Consider the following 25,814-nt stretch of genomic DNA (forward strand, 5'->3'; position numbering starts at 1 on the left):
CATAAGGTATATGAGAGTTAGGGAAGCATTGAACCGATTTTAGCCATTTTTGACAAAACGGTACATTATAATCATATAAAGATTATTTCCCAACTTCTATAATATATCTCACGTATTAACCGACCATTTTCATATTAAAATCGTTTCAGAGGTCTTTAAAAGTTGTGGTCCTAGTCAAGAGGTGGCATATCTTCAATGCACCGTTGGTGCAAAGTCAAAAAATCAAATGGAAGTAAAAATTGTATTATTTGAGAAATAGGCGTAACATTAAAATGCCGATATAATGTTATATAACGCATTTGGTTCTTATAGTATAAACCCTGAGGCGTCATGGATGTAAAATTTAAAGATGCTGAGGTATTTATTTAGTTATTTAACTTAAAGTGTGCTAATAAGTTTTCAACATTACCGTTATATGGAGAGTGTGTGCAGAGGATATCTGGTCTTTGCAAAAATTCTTAACATTCTACAACGTAGGTAGACACCAATAGGGCGACGATCTCGTCTTCTTCATAACGATACAAAAACTTGGTAAACAATTAGATTTATCAATGTATAGTATATGATGTTACTCATAGATTTATACATCTTAATAAAGACGACTGAATAGGATAAATTTTACATCAAAAAGATCAGGATAATGAAATTAATTGGTTCGAAATTTTACAAATTACGAAGAGTCAGGTAACCTTGTCTCAGAAGCTAATATTTTGCATACCGAACTCTGACACCTTTCGTATTTAAGAAAAATTTCATATTTCACAAAATATTTGACCTACACGAACAGAATTCGAATAATATGACATCTTCCTGACACGTTCAAAAAATCTGTACGTTTCTCAGGATTCGAGATTGGATTTTTCGAGTTTTATCAAGCATATATATAATAAAATAATAAAAAATAAGTAAGGGCTATTTCTTTTAATTTTTATACTCTTACAACATACAAAACGTCAACCAAAAGATCGAAATCTAAGCAGTTATATATACTGTATTATACTTGTATATACAAGGTCTGTCGCAAAAGAAACAGGACTGTTAAAAAAAACAACAAAAAATTAATATTTTTCAAAAGTTATATTTTTTTATTCAAAGTAGTTTCCTTGTGCTTCGATACAGCGTTTAGCCCGGTCAATTAGCATTTCAAATGAGTGCTTAAGGTCATTTTTCGGAATGCTCTTGAGAATATCGGTCGTCGCCTTTTGGATAGCTGAAATGTCCTGAAACCAGTGTCCTTTCATGGCCAAATGAAGTTTTCCAAATAGGTAAAAATCACAGGGTGCCAGATCAGGTGAGTAGGGTGAGTGATTAATGGTTAATATGGAGTTTTTTGTCAAAAAATCAGTGACAAGCGTCGACTGATGACACGGCGCATTATCGTGCAACAGGCGCCAGGACCCTGCCTCACGATATTGTGGTCGAGCACGACGAATGCGTGACAAAAGACGCTTCATAACACCAAGGTAAAACACAGCATTAATCGTTTGGCCAGGTGGGACGAACTCTCGGTGTACAATACCCTCGGAATCGTAAAAACAAATCAGCATTGTCTTTATTTTTGACTTCTGAAGACGACCGACTTCTGATCGTCACAGAGGTCCTCACGACCTTCTTGGAATCGCTTAAACTACTCATGCACATTACTACGGGATAGGCACTGATCACCATAAACTTTTTTCATCATTTGAAATGTTTCAGTAAACGTTTTCCTAAGTTTAAAACAATATTTAATATTTGCTCTTTGCATTTTACGACCGATGACCAACAGCTGCTGTCACTTTTTGATCGATAACATCGATTGTAGTTATCCAATTGTCTTAAAATTTTTACGAAATGTCAACAAGAGATCAAACTTTATATTTCATATACCCACCAAGAGGTGGCGCCACCAGAAACAGTTATATTTAAAAAGTTGTGTTTCTTTTGCGACAGACCTTGTACAATTAGTGGATCCGGCCACGCTTTGCTGTGGTATTCATATAATAAACTATTAAATACAGTGAATATTTTATTTACAAATAAAGGCGAACACGTTTTTGTCGGTATAAGAATCCAAGGGATTGTACTCGTAGTTTAATTTTGAATATGTTCATACAAATAAATTTCATTAGTAAAAATAACGAATTTAAGGCTTCTTTCTCAATTTCTGATTACCAGCCTTTCTGTCCAGTTAGCAGAGTTATCCGTTTAAAAGAGTGTACTTACAAAACATCAACAATGTGCATAGTTAAAGGTGATGTCCGCTTAATAGAACGTCTATTTAATAGAGCTCTCACTGTATTTTTTATTTATGAATTCCTATCTTCTAAATTGGTTCGAACTGAACACAGTGCTAAATTTGACTAAAATCGGTTCAGTAGTTTAGGAGCCCATCGCGGACAAACAACGTGACACGTTATTTTTATAATATTTTTATAATGTACAAGGTGTGTTCCAAAGTAAACAGCGCTTTTAAATCTTGCGCCCCCTGGTGGCGCCATCCATATGTCGACTGGTTCGTTAGAATCTACTATCTTTATCGATTGTGAGAATTTCATGACATTTCATTGATTGGAAGTGAAGTTATTGCGTTTTAAGTGTCAGTATGTTTCTGTTATCGGTGCGAAATGCGCTTCGAATACAGAGCCAACATTAAATTTTCTTTTAAAATTGGTAAAACTTTTACCGAAACGTTTCAATTTATGAAACAAGTCGTGAGGACATAAATGACGATCTACATGTGGGCCAATCAAAATCCGTGATCACCGGAAATTCCATCGAAACTGTGCCGAAATCATCATTGAAATTCATGGAAATGGCTTACGAAACGTGTGTGCACGGTTTGTTCCGCACGTATTGACTGACGACCAAAAATTGTCTCATCAGTCGACACTTGTGACCGATTATTTGACCAAAAATCGCATTTTAACCATGAACCACTCCCCGTATTCACCTGATATGGCACCGTGCGACTTCTTCCTTTTCGGAAAAATACATTTGCCTATGAAAAGAAAGCGTTATGCAGACGTAGAGGCCATTCAAAAGGCTTGCACCGGCATACTGGCGGCCATACCGGCCACCGAGCTAAAACACTCGTTCGATATGCTTTAGGACCGTGCAAAAGCTGTATTGAAGCAGGAGACTATTTTGAATAAAATAAATTGATTTTGCCAAAAAAAACCATTTGTCCTGTTTTTTTTTTAAGTCCTAAGCCTTATTAACCGAAAGCATATATGTATATTACCTTAACTAAGCACTAAATTGAGATATAAAACTCTAAATTAGCATAGGCGATCGCGAAAAGATTTTCTAATAAGTTTATTGTGCATACATATCCTAGGCCACCAAAGCTACAACAGCCAAGTTCACTTAAGATAATTTGTATAAGAACTATTACCGACAGTGACAGTGAGTAATGGATGAAATCGGTTGATAACCCCGTCCACTCTATCGGTTGATAACGATACTATTAAAAACAACTCAAAGTGCGATAAATCAATAAAAGCAAAAAAATAAATATGCCATAGTCATAAAATTTTACACCCGAGATGGTATGAGAGGTCTTTATGGGAGCCGTTGTAAAAGTTGAACGATAGGCGTGGTACCGCCTACTTTTAGGTGAAATCTAGTATCACCGGACCCAACCGACCGACTTAATCTGTGGAAATCTTTTTTCACCCATATGTCGCAGTGCGAAAACGGGCGAAATCGGACTACAACCACGCCTACTTCCCATATAGTACAAATTTAAATTCCATTTGAATCTTTTCTTTCTAGTGTACAAACAAAGAATCAATAAATATAACAGGATAAAACTTTTCACAAATAATGGCTTTGAAATATACCGTCGTATAACCAAAAATTGCCCAAATCCAACAAAAACTGTTCAGGCCCTAAGTACCGTATATTTGAGCCCCAGTATAGTATAGTTGACTTTATACCACAAATATCGGTCAATGTGTGAGATATATAATTGAAATTCAGGAACTATCCTTTCCTGACGATGGTACATCTGTGTGTCGAAAACGGGTTCAATCGGGTCAATTCCTTCCTTAGCTCCCATATACCTAATGCAACTATTTTTGAATTTCCAGGTATTTCAATGAAAAACGAGATCGGTCAATACTATCTGCATATATATGAAAAAATTCAAACCTGAACGGATAAAATTGCCTATATGTAAATGCCAAAAAAAAAAAACTCTCCAAATTCCCATATACTACAAAAGATATATAATTATTTTGAGCTTGATACTTTTTTTTTAATAAATATTTGTACCGAGATGGTATTGAGCCCCAGTATAGTATAGATGCAATCCATCTCCCAAAAAGTTTATCGACGAACTTTATACAAAAACAGCATTTTTTTGCACAAATAAGCGGTCAATGTGTGAGATAAAAACGGATTTTTTACTTTTGCAAAAATTGTCTCCTTATTTCAAAAAGAAACAGGTTACGACTGATTTACTTTTTGAAAAAAAAGTTTCATTTAAAATGGCAGCAACTTGGTCGACATTTCGATTCGAGATTTCTAATAGTGCGAAAATTTTTGCGCATTGGTACTTCCTGATTCAAAATGTTGTCTTCCAAAGCTGGAATACGTTGAATATTTCGGAAAATTTATTTCGGTCAATACAAAAAATCTAGGAAGGCGTTAAATATATCTTAGGAAATTTTTTGAGAGATTGTTCTCCGAATTTCATTCAAAAAAAATGCTCCCAACTATTTTACGCCATCTTGTTCGAGAAATCATTAACCGAAAGTTCAGTTCTTTTGGCAATGAAAACGAGATAGCGAAAGCCATTCACCGTGCGCTTGCGCAACAGCATTTTGAAAAAATACGGTCCATAACAGTGTGTTCACATATAGTGCATTTGCATTAAGCCACCAAATCAGCGATTAATGCGGCTGCCGTCCTTATCGGTTGAAGATGCCATTAAACAACAAAAAGTGCGATAAATAAGCCCAATTTTGGGCGGGAGCCGTTGGAACGATAGGCGTGGAACTGTTGTGAAATTTTTCACAAATAAAAGATACTTAAAATAAAATAGATTTTGCAAAATTTTATGATTTCACAAAAATCATTCCGTTTTATATTTGGTGATCCTTTAAGGTATTTCCTTGGTTTTGAAGGAACACAAAAAGCACGAATATTGCCATGTCTTTTAGACCCGAAAAGATATCCCAAATTTTACGTAACATTTCTCCTAGTTTTTGAAGGAGCACGGACGAGACCGACTACTTCTGACATATATTTTACAAAAACTTACAACCCTTTAATTTATTATATGCATCGTCCCTGAACAAAAATAAGCAATGCAAGAATATATAAAAACTAAAAACAATTTTCTCTATTGAAGGGCTAAGTTCACCATGTAACCGAATCAAAAAGAATTTCGCGAATATTCAGATGGATAAACAAGGTTTGATTCTAAGTTATATCATCAATACAACGATGTTGAAAAGACATCAATCTTATTAAAATAACTCAAATATTTTTTGACATATGAGTTATCTTTCTTACAAATCAATCCTTTTTTGTTACAAAAACTCAGAATTCCTATTCTGATTTTATAGTATATGCCACAGGAATAAAGAATTCAAACTGGAACTACGATGAATATATGCTTAGCCCCACAAAAAAATTACTTCGGTATAGGAACCATTGTTCTTGAGATGCCTTTCCCAAACAGCCAAATCGATTTTCGACCAGCAAGGTGAAAATGGAGTCGAAAATGAACGAGATATGTTTGTCTTGATCATTTGCCAATCTTTCTGATTCTTCACACAAAAGGAAATTAATTATTTTTTTCCCATTTTTCAACATTTTTTCAAAAAATTCGGAAAAAATAGAGAAAATTATTGAAAGAAATAAACCTTCCTATTTATTGTAGTGATTGTCGCATACTTCACGCTGAATTTATTTTTCAGCAGATCGGTTGTAGTATAGCATGATAAGGAATGTGCAAAACTAACTGGTTGATAAATCGACCACCAGCCGAAAACGATACGACTTATATTTCTACTTCATTATTTTTGTGTCTTGTGTCAATGTTCCAAATGAATGATGGCCATCAATATAAGTAGTTTCAATTTAACAGAAAATTGTTTTGTTAAACTCTTGATTACTGAGTTCTTTCACAAACAACGCAGGAAGTATCATAATAAAAAACATGCAGGACAAAGCGTCGTCTTACAGTTCACACAGTTTTTCGTAATTACATTTCAGAAAATGAACAAATCCACTAAATACTTTTTCCACTTCATGGAACATTCAAGAGCTTTCTTTCCAGATATTTCTAGAATATTATTTTCCAGAAGTTTCCTAGGTCACGAATATAAAAAGGAACCCTAGCAGGTAGTTAGTCGGTTGTTGTCCACGAGCCTGAGCAGGTCTTCCAGTAAGATTCGCAGGTATGCCCCCCTGCTGGTGGTAGTGAGGTAATCCGTTCTTGAGTAAAATATTGACAGTGAGTTTTCTCTTGAAAATGTTTCGCAAAAGATATCAGAGTCAAAGAGAGATTATGGGGCACGCTGATCATGAAATCGCAAATCGCATTCTCCATGCATGCATTTATTGCAATTTCATGGTCATTTATATTTTCGTGTAGCTCATTTCGTAAGTCTTTATCGCGCTACAGGAGGGTACTCACCAATTCAACTTTTCAGCTTGTTTACCGATGATGAGATAAACAAATATTCGGATCGATGTACGATGAACTACGCGAAAATCGATCACATCGACTTGAAATTTGAGATGGATGATGAGGAAATGCACCGTTTGATTGGAATTTTGTTCTTGACTGGCTACAATACGCCACAGCGCATCGAAAATTATTGGTCGTGCCAATCTTGCAAGAGTGCAAAATCATCCGTGACGCAATGGCTCGTGATCGTTTCAAACTAATAAAGAAGTATTTCCATGTGTGCGATAATCATACTATAGATGCCAGTGATAAGTACGCCAAAGTGACCCCGTGGAACATTCGTTTGAATAAGAAATTCATGCAGTTTGGTATTTCCTTAGCAAAGAAAAACCCATTCGATTTGGCTTCAAATACTGGGTTTTATGTTCGTCTGATGGCTATTTGTATTCGTTCATTCCGTATAGTGGTGCAAATGAGAATCGAGAACCCGAATACAAAAACTGCGGCTTAGGTGAAATGGTCGTACTAAAGTTATTGAACCAACTTGACGAACCACGTAAACATTGTATTGCGTTTGACAACTTCTTTACTTCTCATAAATATATGAATCACCTCACCTCTTTGGGATATTAAGCTACAGAAACTATTCCGCAGTCAACAGTTCGAAAATCCAAAGACGCCGTTCTGGAGAGTGTTCGTAAAGACAAAGTTGGACATGGCATTGACAAATTAGAGGAGCCTCGTCGTTGTCAAAATTGTCACAAACATTCGTCATATAAATATACAAAATGCGATGCAGTTCTACATGTTTTGTGTTTTAATCAATTCCATGAAATATAAAGATAAGATATTGAACTTTCAAGAAAAGTTGTTCGAAACTTACTCATGACATGTACATATCTATATTTTATTGTAAATAAAATGTAATGTGAAATTGAAAAGTTGAACAAAATAAACGTTTTAAATGATAAACTCTAATAAAATACTGTTTCACTTTAGTAAGTATCGTTTTCGGCTGATGATCGACTTTTCGACCACATTCTCGTGGCTAAACGGCTTAATGTAAAAATCTCAAAAAATTTAAAGCATCGAGTTTTCTTCATACTAAGTGCGGCCGGAAATGGGTTAAGTGCACTATTCGGACAAAGTTTTATTTCGATACATTCATTAGTGCTTGATTTGCATTTTGGAAAGTGAAAGAATTCGTTAGAATTTAAAATTGGGTTATATGGTAAGTAGGCGTGGTTGTAATCCGATTTCGTTTGTTTTTGCACTGCAACATAGAAATGTTAGGGTAATATATGTATGGATCTAATAAATAATAACCGTATACCAAATTTGGCCGATTTTATCGAAAAATGGTGCCACGCCCATTGTCCAATTTTGATCTCAACTCTTATAAAGTCTTTTTGTATTACCCGTGTACCAAGTTTTATTGAGATATCTCAATTTTTAACCAAGTTATCCCTTGCACAGACAGATAGACGGACAAACGGACGTACAGACAATCACTAGAATTTCATCATCTTCTGATAGTTTGAACAGAATTATAACCCTATATCTGTCCCGATTAGTTTCATGTGATACATACAGCCGTAAAGTGAATAAAACTATACACTCCCATTTCTGGCTCAATGAGTATGTAAACAAGCAAAATGACTACATTTGAAAGGAAGTGTAACCTGAAGAGATTCAAGAACTGACATTTCATCCAGAAAAAACAACGGTTTAGTGTGGTTTGTGTGCCGGTGGAATCATCGGTCCATTTTTCTTCAAAAATGATCCCGGTAAGACCGTTATGGCGCCATGATAACCGACTATTTGATACCTGAAATTGAAGCTTGTGATCTCGGCGACATTTATTTTCAACAAAACTGCGCCACTTCCCACTCAAGGCATCAATCAATGGATTTATTGAGAGAACACTTCGGTGAGCAGATAATTTCACGTTTTGGGTCGGTCAATCGATCACTATGATCGTGTGATATTACACCGTTAGACTTTTTTTCAGTGGGGATATGCAAAGTCTAAAGTCTATGCGGACAATCCCGCTTCGATTCAGCCATTGGAGCAAAACATCACGTGTGTCATCCGACAGTTACCAGTCCAAATGACTGAACAAGTTATCGAAAATTGGACTCAACGGATGAACCCTATAAGACGTAGCCGCTGCCAACATTTGAAAAAGATAATCTTCAAAAAATAAATGCCAAAGAATGTAATGCTTTTTTTTCTTTCAAAAAGTAGGGAACCTCGGAATGGATCACCCTTTATATCCGGTATAAACTCAAACAAGGAACAGAATTTGCCTTAAATATGTCTTATAATTATAAGAATAATGTCAAAAGAAGAAGTAAATCAATATATTAGGCTTATGGGCTTTATACCAAGGTCTAGACCGATGTATTTTGTATACAGCTATAAACCACAATAGATTCTGAAAAGCATCCGCAGTCAATTATGGAAGGTCTGAGCAGATAGCCTTTACTTTAGGAAATAAGCTAAGGTAAACTTGAACATATCTTTACGCTATTTTATTAAGTTATGTAATTCATAATTTCACCGATTTATTCTGTATATGTATAGGCCACCAAAATAAAATCAATTAATATAAGTATAAAATATACTACATAGTAATGCATGTAGCATTTTTGGGCTGGAGTGTCTCTCAAAGTGGTCGTGAGGACATAAATGACGATCAACATGTGAGCCAATCAAAATCCGTGATCACCGGAAAGTCCATCGAAAGTGTGCGTGAATACATCAAAAATCAGCCGAAATCATCATTGAAATACATTGAAATGGAATTGAGCATCTCCAAAACATCGATTTCTCGCAATTTGACCGAACGTTTGAGCTTACGAAAGGTGTGTGAACGGTTTATTGCGCACAAATTGACTGACGACCAAAAATTACTCAGAATCCAACATTCGAAGGATGATTATTTGACCAAAAATCACATTTTAACCATTAACCACTCCCCGTATTCACCTGATATGGCACCGTGCGACTTCTTCCTTTTCGGAAAAATGCATTTGCACATGAAAGGAAAGCGTTATGCAGACGTAGAGGCAATTATAAAAGCTTGCACCGGCATACTGGCGGCCAAACCGGCCAACGAGCTAAAACACTCGTTCGACATGCTTTTGGACCGTGCAAAAAGCTGTATTGAAGCAGAAGGAGACTATTTTGAATAAAATAAATTGATTTTGCCAAAAAAACCATTAGTTCTAGTTATTTTTTAAGCCCTGTTTACTTTGGAACACACCTTGTATAAAAATGACCGATGTTTTCGATAAAAAGTCAGCCATTGACACTGACACCCATATACTAGATATCTGGGCTTAGAGCAGCTGCTTAAGTCGATACTAGATTAGTCGATTTTTACGAAGGATAAAAATATCGAACAAAGAATTTGTCTCAAATTATATTTCTAACCAAATTTCGTATGCGTAATCGTTGAAAATGTTGGAAAAGGCTTACGGTGATTCAGTTTTATCAAAAACACAAGCCTATGAGTGGTGCAAAGGCTTCAAAGACGATCGAGAGATCGTTGAAGACATCCCTCGTTCTGAACGATCTTCGACCTCTTTAACTGATGAAAATATAAAAAAACTGAAGGATATTGTCAGGCAAGAGTTGAAGAGAGAGCATGAGAGCATTCGAATAATTTTGGTAGATATTTTGGGTATGAAACGCATTCTTGCTCGACTCGTCTCGTCTCGATAAAGCTAAATTTTTTTCGGATTGTGCCACGATTGTAACCGAATTTTATACCAAATACGCAATGAAAATCATCGATCAACGACCGTATACACCATATATGGCTCTGTATGATTTTTTCTTGTTCCTCAAACTGAAATTGCCGCTACGTGGAATCGTTTTCAGTCGTTCGAAGAGATAAAACAAAATTCGATGAAGAAGCTGAAGGCCATCCCAAAACGGGCTTATGAAAAGTGTTTCGAGGTCTCGAAAAATCGATGGCTATTACATATGTGGGGACTACTTTGAAGGCGGCAAAATAAATATTGATGAATAATTAAATATTTTGTGTTTTATTTACATTTTAGGTTTATATATTTTATTCCATAAGGAGTATTTCGAACGTCAGAAAGCGCAAGAACTATAATTAATGTTTGAAAAAATCATAAATGATTAAATTTCAAAAAAAAAAAAAAACTTTAATAAATTATCTTATTTATTCATTTTCTGCATATACTCGAGTATTCGAATTGTTGCTGATAAAACCATCTGCTATGAAAACCAATTAACCGATTAGTATAAAATCAGTCAACAGGTGAATATAATTTCAATATACGGACATATATTTTATGAATTTCGAAATATACAAACTAGATATACACAAAAACAAAAAAAGAGTGCATGTGGTATTTCGCAAACTAGCGGCACGAACGATTTCAAAACTGTTTACGAAACCGTTAAAACATACGCTCGGCAATTAAGTTTGAGTAGTGCCGCTGAATGTTATTTAGGGAGAGTGATGTGCTTTCGACGTGAGCATAAAATATATGCGCAATGGGTTATTTCCCAAACAATGCGCATGTTTTTTTATAAAGCAAAAATAATTCCACGAAATCACAAAGTCAGCAGAGAGAGCAAGCGCTCTCTGCGCGAAATGTAGTTACGTGGAGAGATACGAGCAGGAAATACTTGCTCTAATTTAATTTTATTTTTAATATTATTTTTTTTTGTTTTTGCTTTTTTTAGTTGCATTCCCTCGTAACCTATTTTTGGCCGCTCATCCCGAATTTTACGTAAACGCATTTGGAAAATACACAAAAGACGCACCGCAAAAACGGGCACACAATGACAATATGCTCTAATGATGGCATACTCAATCATTACTGGCGCCACTGGATACTCACCGATTATGCGGGGGATGGGGCGCTGATGATGCGCTGACGATGATGCTGATGTTGTTGCTGATGTTATGGCGGCTGGTGATGGTGACGACAGCAATACAAATTATTTTATTAGCAATATGCCGTCAAAATTTCGGTATTTATGGTTCCTGGTGTGGGAGAGTTTTGTAATTAATTTTATTTATTGGAAATTTATATAATTTCTTTTATTATTTTTGTTTTTAATTTTTTGTAGGGTATGCTAAATTTTTTTTATATTAATATTTAAAATTTTTTTGGAGATTCTTTTTTAATTATTTTGTATTATTTTTTCAAATTTTTTTATTTTATAAAAAATTCTGCTGGCCTAGAATTCTCGGCGCAAGACGTCCAGTGTGTTCTAGTATGATTTTTAGTGATATTTAATGGAAGTTTCTTATTTATACTCTGAACGGGGTATATAAAATTATATTCAATTTGCAACGAAGTTTGTATTACAAGAAAACTTCCGAGACTCTTTTAATACAAAGTTAACGATCGAAATCAAGTTCTTATATGGACAACTTTTTATTTGACAAGGTGTCGTCACGAAATTTACACAGTTTATTATCCAAGGCAATGCAATAATATCTAAAAAAAATTCTTCAAATCGTACAACTTACTGTGGGCAAAAAATAGTAAGACTTTTTAATTTAAATTTCGCGCGAAAACCCATTCGTCGATATTTATTCTTTTTAGGTTGGTATGACTGTCAATGACATCTGTGTCAAATGTCACATCAAAATAATCATTAGTGCTTTGTATATGCTCTTCTTTCTGAAGTGCAAAAAGTGGATTCGGCGTTTTTTACGATGAGTGAAATTATTCAACAAAGAAATATCATTAAATTTTGTGTGCAGAATCAAATTTGTGGTGACGAAACATTCAGAATATTGGAAAAGACTTTCGCTTATAATTGTTTGTCGAGAGCGAGTGCTTTTGATTGGTACAGATTATGCAAAGAGGGTCGAGAACACGCTGACGACGAACCACGACCAGAACGACCCTCAGCTTCAAGTGATGATCAACACGTCAATAAAATACAAGAATTGGTGCTTGAGAATCGACAATTAAGAGTCAAAGATCTTACTGGCATCGTTGTAATATCGGAAGGATCAGTGAATACCATTTTGAAAGATCATTTGGGCCTAAATGTGAAAGCACATTGGTTCCAAAATCACTAAATATTTTCGAAATACAGTGTCGCGTTAATGTCTGTGAAACAGTGCTTTCCGACTGCCAGGATGTTATAAAACGTATTATTACTGCCGTTGAGTTATGAATGTATGCTTACGACTCGGAAACAGACGAACACTCCGCCGAATATCGCGACAAAGGTGAGCCGCAGTCGAAAAAAACCACGTCAGAATAGATCGAAAATCTAAGTTCTGTCGACAGTTTTCTTTGATTATCGAGGAGTGGTAAACTCCGAATTCCTACCGTCCGGCCAAACTGTCAACAAGGAATACTGTTTGAGTGTTATGCGTCGTTTGCGCGAAACTATTCGGAAGCAGAGATCGAAAACTTGGTTTTTGAACCACGATAATGCACCGTAGTATACTACATTGATTCTTCGTCAGTTTTTTTTAACAAATTTTCAACCAAAATCGTGCCGCAACCACGGTATACACCTGACTTAGCTAGACTTGGCTTTCAGCAAACTCAAACGATCGCTCCGGGGATACCGTTTTGAGTCAATTGAGGACATTAAACGTGAATCGCTAGGCACATTACAGGTTATTCCGGAAATTTACTTTAACAACTGTTTCGAGGATTGGCAAAAACATTGCCACAAGTGTAAGGGGTACAAAAGGTACGACATGAGGTGGACGACATAGATTTTGAAGAATAAATTAAGAATTTTAAAATTATCAACAAAGTCTTACTATTTTGTGCTCATAGTATTGTAACTGACAAAGAAACTGACCGAACAAAATCAATTTCTTGCAAAAGAACTTTTTTATTTGTGAAGGGTATTCTAGCTCCAGTGCCACCGAAGATACATTTTTTCTTATTTTTTGTTTTATTAATTAAGAATTTTTTTTATTTATCTTATTTTCTTGACTTAGAATTCTCGGCGCGGTGCGCTCTGGTGTGATTTATAATAGTTATGGCGGACATTTTAGCAAATAACGGTACTTTTAGTTTCAGTACTTTGCATATACAAACATACATATGTAGATATATGTATGTATATATGTATGTATGTGTATTTTTGCCTGTAATGCGCGTTTGCTAGCTATTGTAAGCGCTGCTTTAATTTAAGAACTGCTTAATGAGCACCTTTGTCGCCGGAACTTTGTGTATTATTAAATAAATAGTACACATATTTTTCCTAAAATTTCTTATAGCTATTGTAGTGCGCTTTGTTGTTGCTTTTCTTTTTGCACCGTTTACTAATTATTTCGTCGTTGCTGCTGCCAATTTGGCTGTTGCTTCGACTTTTCGGTTACTCATTGACGCGACGATTGTTTATGATAATTGTTGCTGTTGTTCTTGTTGTTGCTTGTATTGCCGCTGCTCGCTAGTAGAAACTACGTTTTTCATTCACAAAGCAAAATTTTACCAAATTGCGTAACACTTTTTCTCAGTGTAATTCTTTATTTTTACTTTATTTATTTATTTATTTTTTTTTGAAAAATATGCTTATAACGGTTGTTACCGAAATTCACATACACACACATACACGAGCTGCGTAGTGTTATTATTATTTTTTTTCTTTTTTGGAAGGGAATTCTTGAAATTCCATACAGAAATAATGTACAAAAATGTCTGAACGCTATATATTTGGCTATTTTTTGACACTGGCACAAAGGCAAAAGCCACAAACTGGCAACTCAAGTTGGAACGTGTGCACGCACTGCCCTAAAAGTATTAACATGCACACAAACATATGCACAACGGTACATGCTAAAGACACTATTAGAACATTTTGTATTTTTTCTTAAAATTTTTAATATTTTTTTTAATTTTTTTTTAATTTTCTTTAATATTTTAAATTTTTTTTTATGAATTACTTTTTTTTGTATTAATTTTTTTTTAATTTTTTTTATTAATTATATTTTTTTCTTTATTCTCTTCTTTTAAATTTCTTTCTTTTTCTTCTTTTACATTTTTTTTTTAATTTTCGAAATTTTTTTTAATTTTCTTCGACTAATTTTTAACCACTGCGACTCCAGCTGCTAATAAAATACATATTTAAATATATTTGTATATCTGTGTTTATGTGATTTTCATATTTTATTGTATTTATTTTCTATCGAAATTTTACTGCTTTATTGAAATTTTCACATAAAAGTGCCGTCGAAAAGCAGCAGAAATGTTTAGCTGTGTTTTAAAAATAGCCGCATACTTTAAAAGTTTCTGGCGGCACACAGACAACACACACACGCACATACGGTACATCGCACTGAAGATTTCAATTTTCTGCAGACACCATAAATCGTTTGAACTCTGCACTCCACAAAATTGCTTTCCTCATTTTTTTTTACAAATTTTAAATAATTTCCAATTGAAATATCTTTTTTTTTTTTTGTAATTACCGCATTAACTTGTGCTAATTCACTGGTTGTATTCCGCTGCAGCTTTTACTTTGAAAAAATCTACATATTTCATAGTGCTCATTCTTCCTAAAATTCAAAAATAACTGTCTCTATTCATCCCTTTCGCACCAATAGTGGACAGTGGTATTTGCACGTTCGCTCGTAACGGTATTGTAGCGGCTCGGTAAGTTGGGAAAATCGTTGCGAACTCTCGTACGTCTGTCGAAGAACTGAATGTTCGTGTTGCGAAAAGTTCTCGGAAAACTCGTGAAAAGTTAAAAATTAAGCAGAAAAGTGGAAGGTCGTGAAAATCTTGCGCTCCTCAACTGAGTGCGCGCTGTCAATGTATATCTCTCGTAGTCATTTGCTCACTCTCTGTTTTCCTTTTATTAAACTTGTTGTTTTGTGGGTATGATCATTGGATTTACCGTTGCTAAGAGGCACACGCGCCAACATCTGCATAACTACTAGTGGTAAGAATTTGACTCTGAACACTCTATTTAATTTTTCTTTTTATTTTTTTTGTTAATATTTTTTTAGCGACTGCAACGATTTGTTGAAACATACATTTGCACTCATTGTGACCATTTACCGTTCACATATGCAGTGTGGACGCGTTTGTGTAGGTGGGCACAGTGGTAAAGAGCGCTGAGAAAACGAACTAAACCGAGTTGCGGAAACCAAGGGGTTAAGAGTCACAGATATTAAAGCAGTTTTGTGGTGTCACACCTACTCTAATAGATTTAGAAACCAATAGAGGCGTGATGTTGGCCACCTCGAAGGAACAGGTCTCTACAAATAATGCGTATTGCTGTCCTCGTAAAACAAGTGCCACTGAAGTGTAGGGTGCTGGGGAGTTGCATTCTTAAATGGACGAATATCTTGCCACGATAAAAATCACAACTCCCGGAATAGACTTCAACTTTGACATGGATTTTAATTAGGAATTAACGTTTTTGAATTTCGGTTTGAACGCTTTGCCGGTGGTTGCGATATTCTGTCACCGGAGTATTATGCGGTGACACTCAGCAGAAAAGGCTAGTGGGCTAATGTGTCGCAACTGCTTCCGTCCCGTTAAACCGTGGCAGACCTCAGAGTATGCTCCCTCATAATAATTTAGTTGGTGTGGCAGGAGTTGGTTGAGAAGACTAACTCTTTGCACTGGTCAGCTCTGGACGGACTGCCTAACAAGGGCGTGCGTCAACTCTCTTCTTGCCCACGTGAGAGACAACCTTTAGGCTGCTACATTTCGGGATACAGATAGCGGCTCTGAGTGGGACCCATTTAACTACGAATTTTTCGTAAACAAAAGATGAGGAAAAAAGGAGTCGGGAAATGAAAGGTGGTCGACAACCAACTAACATTGGAAGCGTAGGACCTAGAGTCATGGAAACGTCACCCGCCAAGGGTACATAAGTATACATAGGTCAGACCCACTATGTAAGGAGAAGACGGGGCGGTCGTAGTCGAAGTCGATAGAAATCTACTGACTTCTGACAAAACTAGCGCAATCGTACGCCGAAATCGCCAGTACTAGAGGGAGAACCTCTGTTGGAATCATGGACAACACTAAGGGCACTAAGAATTCAAACTGACTACTTTTGGTTCCGGGACATGCTAGCAGACAAACTTGCTAAAGAAGTGGTCGCCGACGGGACCAGAGCCCTTTTCCCAATAGGTCCTCAAACTATAAAAGAGAAACTGGGACATGCGAAAAAGAAAGCCGATACTGGTATAGTAGTGACGGAATGAGACCATCAAAGCAACTAATAGACGATTACAACACCAGATGATTTAAAAATATTATTTTATTTAGCAAAAATAAGAATACTAACAGGATTTCTTACAGAACCCTGCAGACTGCGCAAACATATACTCAGAATGGGAATGAGCGCTGACGAATCTTGTCAGTTCTATGAGATCATTCACGAACATTTTGATATTCGAAGCTCTGAGTAAAGTGTTATTTGACGCAGCAACTCGAGCTCTCGCTGTAAAATAGGTGGTATTTGCACTCCAAGTACGTTATTCGTTCATTGTCTGTGGAAAATTGATCGCATCCGAATTTTGCCCACTATACTGTTCCAGTTCGTAGACGTGTTGGAGAAATGTTCTCCTGGTATCCCTAGCAAACGGTTCCGCTGCATCCTATTATAGTCCGGAGTGCGGTGTACTAGGAAGTCTCTATTTTCACCATCTGTATCCTGCTGCATCCAGGCAACCATATTGGTATGGCGTAGCGACCTTGTGTGTTGCCAACAACGTCTCTTTTTCCTTGTCGCAAGTGCTGCCGGAGGATGGGATCATACATATGTAGGAGTTCACGCAAGTAAGGAAAGTTCTCTGATTGTCATTCACTGGGAGTGGGCATAAACGATTCTTTTACATATAGCTCAAGCAGCTCACAACTTCCGGTCTTAGACCAAGTATCCTCTGAGTAGCCAGACAACATTCGTTTGAAAGCGAGCTTAAGTGAAAAAGAGAAACATTCTCTCCAGAGGGTTGTGCGCTGGGTTTGGGACCCCCACGTAAAAAATACTACCAGTGAAAAGGTCGACTATAACCGCGTAAGCGCTGCCTACGCCAATAAAGAAGAAGTGCTGCCGGATAGCATCTTGCGGCTATGCACTTCTGTAACAATCGCGGTTGTGTGCGTAGTGAAGGATTGCAGACTGCCGAAGTCTAAAATTTTAGGGTTGTTTATCGTTGGAAATTCGACATAATCCTTCGGTCAATTGGTAAATAGGGTAGCCATGAATTCGGTAGAAGAGAGTTTTAAGCTCCCAGCAGTGAAGAAGTGCGGAAGTGCACTTCACTTTTGAACATTTACCATCAATTTCATTGCCCGACGTCATTGTCCGACAATAATCTGCGTTTGAGGTAATAGAAACTTCTTTTGGTGGCTGTGAGAGCTTCGAAAGTTAGTGATTAAACAGTATCGTGGAAAGTACACCACCCTGCGGAGCCGCCTGTTTAAATTTTTGTTGTTCACTTCAAAAAATACCGATGATTTTTGACGCGGACTATTACCTCAATTTTTTTTTTGAGAAATCAAACTTAAATTACTAAAGCTGTCATATTAACCGTCCGATCAAAATCAAGCCCTTGTATTCCTGTTTAGAAGTAATATTGACTTGCTTATAATATTATTTGTAATTTTGCGAAGAATACCACTTCAACTTAAAAATTACAATATCTCTTTATAAAGAGAGTAAAAACGAACTCGCCATGAATCAACGGTTAAAAATATTGTACATATTAATTTATTTACGTTTTAAATATATATATGTATATTTATTTATATATATATGAATAAAGATGGTCATCACATCCATCCAAAAGGCAGATGTGACTCACATTTGTTGTTGATCTTGGGTTTGTTAGATTAGTAACAGTTTCAAGTGCTAGATACAAATTTCCTTGCGTTGTAGTAATGATAATTTAATAAGTTAGTGGTAGTGAATGCTTATGATTATAACTTCATATAATAAAAAAAAGTTGTAGAATTATGGGTATTATGTGAACAGAAGAAAATGTTAAATTAAAGTATAATTGTTCATGACAAAGAACCAAAGATAGGCGCCTACGATGTAGTCGCCCACACTGCCCGCCCTATCATGTTGTAGCTTTTGGTGCTTCAACTGGTCCGGTTGTATTTGTCGTGCCTGTCGCAGTAGCTATGTTCCCCGTAGCTGGAGTGGGGCAGCCTGTTGAAGAAGCAGTAGCAACAACTTCAATAACACTAGTATTCCCCGTATTGGCGTTGGTGTTCACTGTATCCGGGTGATTTATTGGAGGCATAAATGAAATAGTGACCGACTCATCACCTGGTAAAGGTCCATTATTATTTTCACCAAGTGTGTGTGTCGTCGTCCCCTTGCTCACATTAATATTATCGGCAGTGTTAGAATTAGAACTGCTAGAAGTAGCATTAACAATGGCATTAGCTACAGCAACAGCATTAGGTAGCAGTGAAATCACCGAATTGTTATTGAAATTTTCAATAGATGCACCCGACAATGATAACTCATCAGCCGAATCGTCAGCACCATCTGTTTGTACACCTTTTTCCTCCAACATATGCTCATTAACACGTATGGGTTGGCTAGCAGAGCCAAATTGCTTCGAAATTTGTAATAATTCACGTAAAATTTGGTTCTCCTTACGCAGTCTAGACATGGTTTCCATATCCCGGTGTACCGCATCATCATCTGCCGAGGCGGCACGCTGCATAACAACTGCCATTTCCCTGATTTTAGCCCTCTGTTCTCGTATTATTAACCACAATTCTTCATTATAAACTTCTTTAAAATTAATTTTACTTTCGAGAATTTTACTGCTTGTATGTTCACGATATTTTTGCATTATAAACTCCAAGGTGCGTTCATAATCTTCAATGCATATTTTCAGTTCTCTATTTTCTTTTAATATTTCTGAACTTGTGGCATTTTGCTGTTGTATACGATTGACCATTTCGGAATTCGATTTATTGTTAGAAATTTGGTTTAACGAGTCCATGTCATCTTGAAATTGACGTAAACTTTCCACTAAGCGATTATTGCCCTCCGCTTCTACGAACAAAGCATTACCCAACATCTCTAAATCTTTCACGCGACTGGCAATTCGCTGTGCGTCCATAATAATCTGCCCCACAGACATGTTAGACATCTTTGGTTGTAAAATATGTGCTATATGGCCAAGGTTGAAAGTGGTGTGTTGTCTTCTATGGCTCTAATTATTAGCCAACACCAATTTGGCTGTTATGCTCCGTGCTGTCTTTTATCGTACACTTTTGACAGCACTCCACTGAGCCCTACTGTTCAAGCAGCCTCCGCTTCCGTTATTTTATCGCTCTTTTATCAGCTTCTATAAATATTTTATTTCAGCAACGATTTTTTCATTAGAGAATAGAAAATCCAAAGTTACTGTTATTATAAATTATATTTTAGAATTTTCTACTTTTTGTTATTAATTTATGATTTTGTGATAACTTTACAAAATGAATCGCTGAACAAAAAATGTAAAATCGTTCACTGACATTTGACAATTCGCCCTAATTATGAGTTGACAGTAGTTAGCTTGCCACAGTGCGTAAAACGTGACACGACTTACATCTAACGAGCTGAAAGTTCTGCCAGTAAAATGGCAATTGCTTCGAAATAATAAAAAAAATATTTTTGAATGTTTCGTTCTTCAAAGAGGTTTGAAGAGCACAACATTAGTCTACGTAACGTTATTGTAAACATTTACTGAAACAAGACACTTACTTACTGTCAAGAACTAAGATTATATATGTAATTACTAATTTGAATTAAAAAAATTTTAATTTATCAATGTGTTAAATTTCAGACGCCAAAAATTAATACAATTAAGAATGTTACAAATTTTCGTCTTAAATATTTTTAAAATTGAACTTAAAAGTTAGGGTTAGTGAGAATTTTAAAGATATGGATTTCCTCGCATTTTCTTAAAGCACAATATCTTAAATCTTTTAGATTTTCTAAAAATTGAAATGATTCCGTAAATTGACTGTATCAAATTAGTTTTTCTCAAAACTATTATTTTAAACTGGTGACTACCATGGCTCGAAAACTGGACATTAGATTGCAATGAACTTTAGACAGCTTTTTACAAACACAAAATACTAGTGCCTTTTTAATTTAAATATTTTGACATTTTATAAAAATATTAAAAGTTCTTTTTTCAAAAATAATGACAAATTTTCGAGAAGACATCAGTTTGTTAATTTAAACAATGAAAAAATAGTAATAATAATAAAAATTTTGTCCGATTTATTTTAGATGAAATGAAGAATTAATCATGGTCATTTCAAAAAGCTTTGGTTGTAACTGGACCAACAAAAAGGCCATAGCTTTCAATATTATTATTATTTTTTTTTAATTTTTAATTTATATAATGATTAATTTTAAAAAATAATATACTAAAAAACAGTATTTAAAATTGCAATTTTTCAACTCTCTTAAGCTTCTGCATATTATTTAAGTTACTCATTGCGTTGCCTACTTCATTAAACGATTCCCAATTTTCTACTAGAACACAAAGGACTCAGAATTTATTAAAATGAAATAAGTATTAGGTTATGTAAGCAAATAAACATAAACAAATTTTTCCGCAAAACATTTACTACCTATAGAATTTTAATACTTTCCTAATCAACCCTAAATGGAGAATAGTTTGTTTAGAAAGAAAATCGAAAGCAAATTATGCACAAAAACATTATTTGTTGTTGGACTGTTATGGAAACAACAAGAACGAAAGCTGCATCTAATCTCTCACTCTTGTGAAAACAAAAGAAAAAGCTGACATTGTCAAAGCTCAGAATAAAGTCAAAAGCATAATAGAAAAGACACATACGAATGTCCAGAACGAAGGATTTCATTTCTGAATTGGATTTGCGTAGAACATTCGACTGAGTAATCGCGTAAAAACGAAAACAAAATTGTGATATTTGTTGTGAATAACTAAAAATATAAACATTTCAAAGAATTGTGTAGAAGAAATTTTTGTGAAATATAATTACATAAATTGCGCAAAAGGGGGCTAGGTGTGGGTGGCGAAATTCGAAAATTCGTCGACTCATATCCAAAACCTCTACAAGCAGAGAATAAAAAAATCGATTTCTGACTATGGCGTATGGTCAAAAAGTATATAATCCTGTGGCAATAAAAATGGCAAAACCATGCCACCATAAGAAGTGTGCTAAAGGCGCAACAGCACCGCTTCATAGAAAAAATACACATCGAAATAATTTTTTACGAAATAGTTTCTCATTGGGCAACAGCAACAGCAAAGACAGTGCTGATGTTGATAGCGGTGGAGAAGTCGGTCACATTTGGTTTGGTAATGACCGCTTATCAAACGTAATTTACACGTTTCTACTATTAGCAGCACTAACGCATACCGCCAATGCAACGGCAACGGATATTGCGCTGGACGCAAAGGCCACACTAACACATAGAATTGATAGTCTTAATCTGTTGGTATATACCTTTTTGCTGACGCTAACTGTACTGACTATTTGGCTGTTCAAGCATCACCGTGTTTCCTGGTTACACGAAACTGGTCTTGCCGTTATTTATGGTAAGTTTTAAGCTTCCATATGTCAATATACTGCTGTAATGTCGGCCCCCTCTCTAATCAACACGAACCTACAATTGTACTCGTAATTAAATGAAAGAAGCTTTTAACTACAGCACAATAAATCGATTCATCAAATGTTGCGTTTGTGACAGAAGTGTTTTTTATACCCTGAACATAATATATTAAGTTTGCCACGAAGTTTGTAACACCCAGAAGAACACGTAGGAGACATACATATATACTATATATAAATGATCAGTGTGACGAGCTAATTTGATTTGGACATGTTCGTGTGCAAAAGCGTCAGTATCGGGCCACTACATCACATACATAGCTGTCATACAAATTGACCGACGGTACTCAAACCCCTGTATGGAAAACCTTTTTATTTTATTTGTAAAGGGTATTTTAGCTTCGGTGCAGCCGAAGTTAGCATTTTTCTGAACACATTTATGCCCTACACCCACTTCTTCTATACAATAGATTATTAGTGGCAATAAGAATAGTATAAGCAAATAAAATTCAATCACTATTGTGCAAATAAAATCCTTAATTCACATTCAAGCAATAAAGGTGTTATGATACATTCATATGGTTAATATGCTTGGGTGCGCAAATTTGAGCTGATAAAAGAACACAAAAGAAGGTGTTAACCTAATCACTTAGACTCTTCGTGACATTGATAACATGATTTAAGCTGCCCTCAATTAGCGCGTATATGTACATATACATTTTTTGATTTCGTAGGCACTTACCCTGTAGATAAATAAACTAATTCCAAATATGTGCAATACGGTGGAAATTCATGAACAATTTCTAGCTTTTGTTTTTGTTTAAGAGTATGTGTTTTTAATAGGAAAATTAATTTATACTAGCAACCTTTGTTTTAAAATATTACTAAAAAAACCAAAAAATTGTATGAAGTTTTACAAGTTTGGGGGTTAAGAACAACATATACCCATAATATAATTTTATAATTTCATAACAATTTTGCGTGACAATTTTTGATAGTATCATAACATGGTCCGTTATTGATTACAATTTTTCTCTATAAACAATTATTTTATAATTTTCATATTAAAAACGAGTTTTTGAAATGCATCACCACTATGCATGCAAAAGCTTGTGTTTGTAAATAAAAATGTTTTTCATTAATTGCATACAATTGATAGAATTTTTCCGAGAAATATACTAGCAGCTGTGTAAATTCTTAAAAATTTCAATATTTATACATACATGACTAAATAAATCAACTAAACTGCTACATCGTCTGTAGTGTTATATGACAAATGCATAACGAATCGCAAGAAATCGCTAATTTTAATTATTTTCCTAGACGCATTAAATAAGTTGTATGCGTATCAGTATTAAATTTTATAATGACACCGTAGTGGTAACTCAAAACACATACATGCATATGTATGTATATGAATGTATGTACATTCAAACATTTACTTCAATGGTTTTTTCCGGATAATGACTAATGGCAGAATTTGTTTCGCCAGCTTTAATTTGCTTAAAGTGTTATCATAAACTTAGTAACTCAATTATATAGTATGTATGTATGTGCCTTCAAAATATAAATGTCATATACATCCATACATATGCAAGTTTTAGTTGTGCATTCATATAATATAATTTGTAGTCTGTAATAAAGACGTACATATGTACATACGTGACTTAGCAGTACTATCTGACAAATTATTTGTTTAGATTTAACGCTACAAACATGTTTATGTATGTAAGTATGTACATACATATGTATATTTATTTTGCGAAATAACAGACGGCTTTGATGAGGGCTTCACAGAAATGATAAGGCAAATAATTATGTGGTCACTTGGAATAACATCTGAACTCGATTTTGCAATATGCACTCTTAAAAAAAATGTAAACATTTATATACCCTGAACAGGAGGGTATATTAAGTTTGCACAAAGTTTGTAACACTCTATAAAAAAACATCGGAGACTCTATCCGTTCCCACGACAGTCGGGTCTATGTAACCGGAACGGATCCGAATTTTTTATGCGGCCAAGGGCTGTCAACTGGGTAAAATTCTGCCGCTACAACAATAACAACCGGGCACAGTATACATTATATACAGCTGCGGGCAAAATAATAGTAGTGCGCACAATGTAGAAAATAAATAAAGAATTCGCCGGTTTGTTATTTGCTAAATGTTTACTTTGCCTTTTATTTTAGCAATTTTTTTGAAATGCTATTTATAAAATAAAACTTAAAAAAATAATTCATTTTAATTTAATTTAAATTTAATTTTGGAAGGATATGCATTTATAAAAAGTCAAAATAATAGTAATTATAACTCTGCTGAGTAAAAAGTTTTTTATAATAATTTAAATCTTATTTTCATCGTAAAATTAACTTAAATATTTAATAATACTTAGTTGCGTGCCCTTTCTTGAATACAACTGCGGCACATCGCCGAAGCATTGAATCAATGACTTTTTCACATCGCGCGTTTGATATTGATTTCCATGCACGCTCAACAGTTTCCCGAAGTATATTCTCACTAGTAAGATCGGCAACAGCCTCCTTTACGTCACACCACAAATTTTCTATAAGTTTGGGGTGCAGGCCACTCCACGACCTTAACCCTATTTCACTGAAACCACTGCTGTGGGTCATTGTTTTGTTGAAAGACCCAAAGTAACGGCATTTCTTCGCGGGCAAAGAACAACATTACTTCCTGCACAATTCGATCCATGGCCAAAACCAAAACCAATATATCGGCCCAACCAAATGAGAAACATGACCAAATCAAAATGGGTCCAGTATTTTATTAAGTTTGGTGGTGTATTTTAGTTTGTACTCCGAGTTGGTTGGCCGTCTTTCGTATTGACGAGATTCCCTTGCACCGTTTAGCACGATTTTGGATTCATCTCTCCATAAAATGTATCTTCATTTCGATAGGGGCCAATCGAATCGGTCATTTACAAACTTCAGACGTTGATCCACATGTTTTTTGATAACAAAGGCAGTTTTCTTGAGCTATGAGTTTTTAAATCACAATCTCGCAAACGTCTACGAATTGTTTCTGCACTTGCCTCCAGACCCAGTTCTTTTTTAATTTTCGTTACAGGTTCAAAAGGCGCTTAGCCTCCCTGTCAGTTAATGCCGGACGACGGCCACGTGTTTCAGGAGTCCGTTTGTATAAGTTTTTGAAATAAGTTTTTTTTTATAAGATCGCGCTAATAAGCTGTGGAGTCGTCCAATTGCTGACAATATTTGAATCAGATTTTTACAAGTTTATAAAAAAATATACATCAACAATGTCAATACTTACTTTTGTGAAAGTTGTTTATCCAAACAAATGTTTTATATTTGTGCACTACTATTATTTTGACTGCCTTAATGGCTCACACTTATGAAAATAAACGAAATTCCAATAGCAAGTGCTAAGCTATACAGTTATAGTGCTACTTTTTTACTTAACCTATTAACAGTATTTTAATGAGAACGTCAGATAACTAAGGCAACATAAGAAATTATATGTAAACACTAAATTATATGCCACAGTAGCACTACAATTAGTTTGACCACAGCTGTACATATATAAGTATCAGCATGACGAGCTGAGTCCATTTAGTCATGCCCGTCCGTCCGTTCGTCTTCATAAACCCG

At 35.2% G+C, this 25,814-nt stretch overlaps 3 protein-coding genes across 19 annotated transcripts in view; 1 reads left to right on the forward strand and 2 right to left on the reverse strand.

Moving 5' to 3' along the window:
- The window catches only part of LOC126752518 (myosin-11), a 41,487-nt gene extending 26,180 nt beyond the window's left edge, over positions 1-15,307 (reverse strand). For all 5 annotated transcript variants that reach the window (XM_050463380.1, XM_050463377.1, XM_050463378.1 and 2 more), the window contains exons 1-2: positions 15,069-15,307; positions 11,512-11,657 (exon numbers count right to left, since the gene is read on the reverse strand). The gene's annotated coding sequence lies outside the window, so the exon portion shown is untranslated. The remainder of the gene's footprint in view (positions 1-11,511; positions 11,658-15,068) is intronic.
- Positions 15,308-18,315: 3,008 nt separating this feature from the next.
- On the reverse strand, positions 18,316-20,097 carry LOC126752646 (FGFR1 oncogene partner 2 homolog). Its single transcript, XM_050463595.1, has one exon. The coding sequence runs from the start codon at positions 19,734-19,736 to the stop codon at positions 18,684-18,686; it is 1,053 nt and encodes a 350-aa protein (XP_050319552.1). The 5' UTR covers positions 19,737-20,097; the 3' UTR covers positions 18,316-18,683.
- A 1,281-nt stretch (positions 20,098-21,378) lies between these two features.
- The window catches only part of LOC126752552 (sodium/hydrogen exchanger 6), a 28,484-nt gene continuing 24,048 nt past the window's right edge, over positions 21,379-25,814 (forward strand). For 3 of the 13 annotated variants that reach the window (XM_050463451.1, XM_050463455.1, XM_050463457.1), the window contains exon 1: positions 21,383-22,169. In XM_050463451.1, coding sequence (XP_050319408.1) covers positions 21,716-22,169 — 454 coding nt within the window. In that variant the 5' untranslated portion in view covers positions 21,383-21,715. Of the gene's footprint in view, positions 22,170-25,814 lie in introns of all 13 variants that reach the window. The other 10 variants (XM_050463449.1, XM_050463456.1, XM_050463453.1 and 7 more) reach the window with 6 other exon arrangements.

Source organism: Bactrocera neohumeralis, chromosome 3 (genome assembly GCF_024586455.1).
Source record: "Bactrocera neohumeralis isolate Rockhampton chromosome 3, APGP_CSIRO_Bneo_wtdbg2-racon-allhic-juicebox.fasta_v2, whole genome shotgun sequence".
NCBI lineage: Eukaryota > Metazoa > Arthropoda > Insecta > Diptera > Tephritidae > Bactrocera > Bactrocera neohumeralis.

Excerpts from the sequence above, each read along its gene's own strand:
- LOC126752646 (XM_050463595.1), bottom strand. The coding sequence starts at position 19,736 with ATGTCTAACATGTCTGTGGGGCAGATTATTATGGACGCACAGCGAATT.